Source organism: Piliocolobus tephrosceles, chromosome 14 (genome assembly GCF_002776525.5).
Source record: "Piliocolobus tephrosceles isolate RC106 chromosome 14, ASM277652v3, whole genome shotgun sequence".
Taxonomy (NCBI): domain Eukaryota; kingdom Metazoa; phylum Chordata; class Mammalia; order Primates; family Cercopithecidae; genus Piliocolobus; species Piliocolobus tephrosceles.
Genome location: NC_045447.1, coordinates 10,306,727 through 10,313,526, shown reverse-complemented (window position 1 = coordinate 10,313,526; position 6,800 = coordinate 10,306,727). Strand labels below are relative to the sequence as shown.

Sequence of the window (6,800 nt, the reverse complement as noted above, 5' to 3'; positions counted from 1 at the left end):
TAATTTTTGTATTTTTTAGTGGAGATGGGGTTTCGCCATGTTGGCCAGGCTGGTCTTGAACTCCTGACCTCAGGTGATCCACCCGCCTCAGCCTCCCAAAATGTTGGGATTACAGGCATGAGCCACTGCGCCGGCCTAAAACTTTTTTTAAAAGAGGGAAACCGAAGTTCAGACAGGTGAAGTGCCTTGTGATCCAGAGTCCCTGGTTCCCAGGGAGCCTGTCTGGCCTTCCGGTTCTGCCACCACATGGCCCAGAGAGGCTGGGTGCTGGCTGAGAGCTGGCTGGGGTGCCCCCCTTCCCCTATCCACCCAGGCGGAAGTACTGGTGGGAACTGCACAGCCAAACTACCTTGTTTTATTGGATTTTGAGTAAAAACACGAACCATGTCAAAGTTTCCAGGCAGACTCCTAAAAAGCATTAGCAGATTTGGACCCAGGCAGGCCGGAGGACAGGGAGGTCCCTCTATCAGGTTTTAAGGCGGGTTGAGCGCCGAGGTAGTGGGGGTTGGGAGGGTCGAGCCGTCACCTTGCTGGGTGTTTTGTCCTGGGTGTTGGGCTGGGAGGGTGGGCGGCCGCTGGAGGTGAACAGGGCTGTCAAAGCGTTCCGGGCGTTGATTGCGCACCGGCGGCTCACAGGTCGGGTGGTGGGGCTGGGGTTCTTGGCCGCCTTGTATTTCTGGATACAGAAGGTGCAGGTAAGGTCAGGGTCTCCTCCCTACATGGTATGCTCCTGGCCAGCAGCTACTTCCCCAGCTCTGGCTGAGACAGTATTAGTGTGCTCTGTGACCCTGCGTGATGCACTCAGCCTCTCTGGGCCAAGGCTCTGGAGCTAACAGCCTCGCACTCGGCATCCCCTTGAACAATAAGAGCCCGACCCCACCCCAGCTCTAATTTTCTCCCTGTTGGTGCAGGGGTGGTGTCTTGGGGTTGAGGCCCAGCACAAGAAGGGGTGGCCACTAGCCACCCAGATCAGCTTGGATACGACTGAGTCTGTGGCCAGGGGAGGACAGGGCAGGATGTCCGGCTCACCTGCAGGTTCTCAAAGTGGCCCAAGGACTTGCAGTGGGAGAGCTGTGCCCCTGAGTTGCTGTGATAGAACTTGTGGCAGATGCGGCAGACGTAGCCCATCACAGGTACCAGGAAGTCCACACCTGTAGGACGGGGTGGCAGGGTCTGCACTCGCATCCCTGTACCAGCGAGGTGTCCCTCCCTCTCTAGGGGCCCATGTGCGCCCCGACCCTCTAGGCAGGAGCAGAAGAGAAGGCTTCCCAGCCAGAATGCCATGGCCGGAATCTGGGGGGGTCACGTGGAGGCTGGGCCCAAGGGCTGAAGCTCCTGCAGGTGGGCTCGGGGCTGGGGCCTTACCATATGCAGTATTGGGGCTGTAGGTCTCCGAGCCCTTCCACTCCTCTCTGGATATGTCTCTGGACCTCACCTGAAAACATGCAAGCATGAGCCTTGGATCTGGCTTCCCCTAGACACCGCCCAGACACAGGTCAGGGGCCTGGAGCCCCCCCAATGCCCTTGGACACACAGAATCCCCTCGATTTCCAGGAGGTAGTGGGTGGCGTTCTCTGAGTCTTTGCACATGGTGATCCTGCCTCTCAGAGTGCTCTTCCCAATCTATACTTTATAGACTCTGTTCAACTAGCCCCCTCCTCCAGGAAGTCCTCCTGCTCCTACAGGGGCCATAATCCATGCCAGGTGTGCCCAAGATATCATGTGTCATCTGATTGAATCCTCATAACAACCCTATATGGCTACACCCATTTTACTAAGAAGAAACTGAGGCCCAGGGACATTAACTCACTTGTCTAGGGTTGCACAGCTGGTTTGCGGAGGAGCTGGACAGGGAACCCTGTAGGTCTAAGCCATAGTTCACACTCAACCATGAGCCCCCTGCTAGCTCCCTAAGGTCCTATCCAATACTGCAGTGACCTTGGTCCTAGGGGGTGGGTTCAGGGGATCAAAGACTCTGCATTTCACCTGCTGGATGTGAGCCCCTTCCAGATGAGGTCATCTGACTCTGGCCATGTCAGTCCTAGCAGGTCTAGCAGTGCCCTCCACCACTCACCAGGCAAACAAATGTGGCTTCCAAGAAGGACAACCACCCCCGTTTGCTAAGCCCTTCCTAGGACCAAGCTGTGGGCCCTGGGTTTCCCTTATTGTCCAAGTTCAGATTGTTATTTCTTTTTTTTTTTTTTTTTTTTTTTTGAGACGGAGTCTTGCTCTGTCGCCCAGGCTGGAGTGTAGTGGCTGGATCTCAGCTCACTGCAAGCTCCGCCTCCCGGGTTTACGCCATTCTCCTGCCTCAGCCTCCCGAGTAGCTGGGACTACAGGCGTCCGCCACCTCGCCCAGCTAGATTTTTGTATTTTTTAGGTAGAGACGGGCTTTCACCGTGTTAGCCAGGATGGTCTCGATCTCCTGACCTCGTGATCCACCCGTCTCGGCCTCCCAAAGTGCTGGGATTACAGGCTTGAGCCACCGCGCCCGGCCAGATTGTTATTTCTGAGCAGAGGCAACTGAGGCTCAGAGAGGCCAAGTGGCTTGCCTGAGATTCTGTTGCTACTGAGGAAGGAAGATGGGCCTCATATTACCCTGCCTAGGACTGCAGGCCACCCCCACAACGCTTCCTCCCCAGCCCCTTCATACCCCACTGTGACTGCCACAGCCTATAAGCAGCCCCAGCTGGCCCCTGGACTGTAAGTGGGGCAGCCTCGGTGAGGGCAAGGACCAGGCCTTGGCCCTCATGGGTCCCTGTGTCCAGCACCAGGGCCTAACCCAGAAGACGCTCTCTGGAAACGTGCTAAACTGCAAAGAATCTGGCTGGGCACGGTGGCTCATGCCTGTAATCCCATCACTTTGGGAGGTCAAGGTGGGTGGATCACCTGAGGTCAGCAGTTCGAGACCAGCCTGGCCAACATAGTAAAACCCTGTCTCTACTAAAAATACAAAAATTAGCCAGGCATGGTGGCAGGTGCCTGTGATCCCAGCTACTTGGGAGGCTGAGGCATGAGAATTGCGTGAACCCAGGAGGTGGAGGTTGCAGTGAGCCAAGATCACACCATTGCACTCCAGCCTGGGCGACAGAGCAAGACTCCGTCTCAAAAAATAAAAATAAAAATAAAAACTGCAAAGATTCCAAGCTCCTCCAGCGCCTCATTGATGGGAGACAGGGTAGCTGCGGCACTGGAAACGTGGACTCTGAAGTTTTCACTTCGTGCCATCCAATCTGATGAGATTCAGCCAGGATAGTGCTTAGTACACACGCCTGGAAAACAGTAAGTGCCCAAAAAGGTGTCTGTTGCTGGCCGGGCCGGTGGCTCACGCCTGTAATCCCAGCACTTTGGGAGGCCGAGGCGGGTGAATCACAAGGTCAGGAGTTCAAGACCAGCCTGGCCAACATGGTGAAACCCCATCTCTACTAAAAATACAAAAATAATTAGCTGGGCGTAGTGACAGGCACCTGTAATCCCAGGTACTCGGGAGGCTGAGGCAGGAGAATCGCCTGAACCTGGGAGGCAGAGGTTGCAGTGAGCTGAGATTGCACCATTGCACTCTAGCCCAGGCAACAGAGTGAGACTCTGTCTCAAAAATAAATAAATAAATAAATTAATTAATTAAATAAAAGATGTCTGCTGCTGTCAGCCTCACCATTATCATCACTATCATCTGACTTTTCCTTGCACACTACATAGTTTCCCACCTTGGTGCCTTTACTGATGCTGTTCCCTTTCCCTTCCTCCACACACGTCCAGATTTCAGTCAGGCTTTGCATATTTTAACTGCCACTCTCTAGTCATCATGCATAATTACATAGTCATGCAGAAGGCAGTTGACAGTAATAATCAGTTGTGGCATGCATCAGTGCCCACAGATGCCAGCCCAGTGTCTGGCCTCCGGGAGGTGGGATGAGGTCTGTTCTGGGCTGGGAATCCAGCACCGAGCCCGCCTCCCACACCCTCCCCCGAGCACCTGCTTGCAGAGTTCCTCCTCAACCTCGATCTCTTCTTCATCCTCATCATCCTCTTCCTCTTCATCACCCTCAAAGCAACCCACAGCGTCCACGGTAATGAAGTGGTCCTCATCTTGGCCAGCAATCTCCTTCTCAAGCGACTTCAGCTGCCCAGGGAGTAGGCAAGGGGCTCAGGTCAGCTCTGAACAGCCAAGGGGCCATGCCCTACCCACCCCACCCCTCCCCTGACAGTCTCAATCCCTCCAGACCTGCTGTGAGTTTGGGTTGGGAAAAACCTCAACTTGCTGTGTGGCCCTGGCCAAGGCTCTGTACCTCTCTGGGCCCATGTCCTCTGAGGGAGCTCGGGTTACCTCCTTGGCTTTGTCCTTATGCCCCTGGGACTTCACGTGCTCCACAAACTTGCGAGGGGTTTTGAAGTAGCGGTTGCAAACGGTGCAGAAAGGTCGCAAGGATTGTTTGGCGATCTGGAAAAAGGCAGGCCGACCAAGCAGTGTCCCCAGGTGCAAGCCCCCTGACTAGCACCCAGGCAGGGCCCGGCAAGAGCTCACCTGCCCTGGGCAGGCCCACCATATCTGTAAGAAGCTGGGCTGTGCTCCACCCCTGCACTGGAACGTGGGCAAACACATCTCTTCGTGGTGTGGGTGGCTGAGAGATGCCATGGCAGATGGCAACACAGAGACAGGACAGACACAGAGAGAAGACGAGAGAGAGGGCAGCTGCCCAAACAACCCGTGAGCCCCATGGCTGAATGGCAGGGTGAGATGGTACCTAGCCTACACTGGACAGATGGGGAACCTGAAGCCTGAAGAAGAAACAAGACGGACTCATCCAGAACTGCATTGTGGGTTATGCGGGTGCAGGGGCAAAGAGGAACATTTACTTTCTTACTGGGGTTCTGTGTTGCCTGGCCTCCGCTTGGAGACGGCAGTGTGGGTGCCTCTGCAGCATGCAGGCCCTCCTACCTTGTGGTCCTGTGTCCTGCGGTGTTGGATCAGGTCCCCCACGTAGTAGAGCTGGCAGGTGTTACACCAGCGCCTTGGTGGAGGCTCCCTGAATGACAACAGTCAAATCAAGTATAATGTGAAGCCAGAAAGACAGCAGCTGTCCGAGAGTGCTCCATAAGTGTAATGCCATTCCAATAGCAATTCCCACAGGATCTCTTAGGGAAGCTTAACACAACGGTTCTGAGGTTCATCTGGATGAGCACTTAAGCAGAAATAACCCAGGAAACTTTAGGGGGAAGGGGAATGAAGCACTGGGGATGCCAACCTTTAAAATGAAAACCACAAGCTACAATAGATAAAACTGTGTAGTGTGATGTACATCCTGACAGTGTATCAATGGGAAAGAATGGAAAGGCCTAACCAGGTTCAAACATTGGTAAGAATTCAGCTTCGCCAGCCTGGGCAACATGGCAAAACCCCTTCTCTAGCAAAAATACAAAAAATTAGCCAGGCATGGTGGCTCATGCACCTGTGGTCCCAGATACTCAGGAGGCTGGGGTGGGACAAGTGCTTGAGCTTGGGAGGCAGAAGTTGCAGTGAACTAAGATAGTGCCACTGCACTCCAACCTGGGTGACAGAGTGAGACCCCCATCTCAAAAAAAAAAGAATTCAGCTTCTGATAAATTGGTATTGAAAAGCATAGATTATACAACAAGTTATGTCAGAACAATTTGTTGTCTACTTGGAGAAGAAAAGCCTTCTGCTTCCACCTTCCACCTTACTTGAAAACGAATTCTAGCTGAACTACCAGAGAGTCAGGCATAAAAATAAAAACCATACACTTTCAAAAAGGGAGGCCAGGCACAATGGCTCACACCTGTAATCCCAGTCCTCAAGGCAGGAGGACTGCTTGCGCCCAGGAGTTTGAGACCAACCTGAGCAACATAGCAAGACCCCATCTCTATGAAACATAAAAAACATTAGCTGAGTTTGGTGGCACATGCCTATAGTCCTAGCTACTCAGAAGCTGAGGTGGGAGGATTGCTTGAGCCCAGGAGGTCAAGGCTGCGGTGAACCATGACTGTGCCACTGCAATCTAGCTGGGGCAACACAAGACATTGTTTCCAAAATAAATAATAAATAAATAAAAAGCGGGCCAGGCACAGTGGCTCATGCCTATAATCCCAGCACTTTGGGAGGCTGAGGCAGGAGGATCGCTTGAGCCCAGAAGTCCAAGACCAGCCTAGGCAACACAGTGAGATCTTGTCTCTATATAAAATAAAATGAGGCATGGTGGTGTGCACCTCTAGTCCTAGTTACCTGGAAAGTTGAGGTGTGAGAATTACTTGAGCCCAGGAGGTTAAGGTTTTAGTGAGCCAAGATCACACCATTGCCCTCCAGCCTGGGTGACAGAGACCCAGTCTCAAAAAATAAAATAGGGTTGGGTGCAGTGGCTCATGCCTGTAATCCCAGCACTTTGGGAGGCCAAGGCAGGCACATCACAAGGTCAAGAGATCAAGACCAGTCTGACCAAGGCCAGGCATGATGGCTCACGCCTGTAATCCCAGCACTTTGGGAGGCAGAGGCGGGTGGATCACGAGGTCAGAAGATCGAGACCATCCTGGCTAACACGGTAAAACCCTGTCTCTACTAAAAATACAAAAAAAATTAGCCGGGCGTGGTGGCAGGCGCCTGTAGTCCCAGCTACTTAGGAGGCTGAGGCAGGAGAATGGCGTGAACCCGGGAGGCGGAGCTTGCAATGAGCCGAGATCACGCCACTGCACTCCAGCCTGCGTGACAGAGCGAGACTTCGTCTCAAAAAAAAAAAAAAGACCAGCCTGACCAACATGGTGAAACCCAATCTCTACTAAGAATACAA

At 53.3% G+C, this 6,800-nt stretch overlaps 1 protein-coding gene across 7 annotated transcripts in view; it reads right to left on the bottom strand.

Annotated features, from left to right (window-relative positions):
• Positions 1-333: 333 nt before the first annotated feature.
• CIZ1 (CDKN1A interacting zinc finger protein 1) overlaps positions 334-6,800 on the bottom strand; it is a 25,768-nt gene continuing 19,301 nt past the window's right edge. For all 7 annotated transcript variants that reach the window (XM_023217049.2, XM_023217053.2, XM_023217050.2 and 4 more), the window contains 6 exons: positions 4,940-5,027; positions 4,328-4,441; positions 3,977-4,123; positions 1,366-1,435; positions 1,030-1,151; positions 334-676 (listed from right to left, as the gene is read on the bottom strand). In XM_023217049.2, the coding sequence (XP_023072817.1) occupies positions 467-676; positions 1,030-1,151; positions 1,366-1,435; positions 3,977-4,123; positions 4,328-4,441; positions 4,940-5,027 (751 nt within the window). In that variant the 3' untranslated portion in view covers positions 334-466. The remainder of the gene's footprint in view (positions 677-1,029; positions 1,152-1,365; positions 1,436-3,976; positions 4,124-4,327; positions 4,442-4,939; positions 5,028-6,800) is intronic.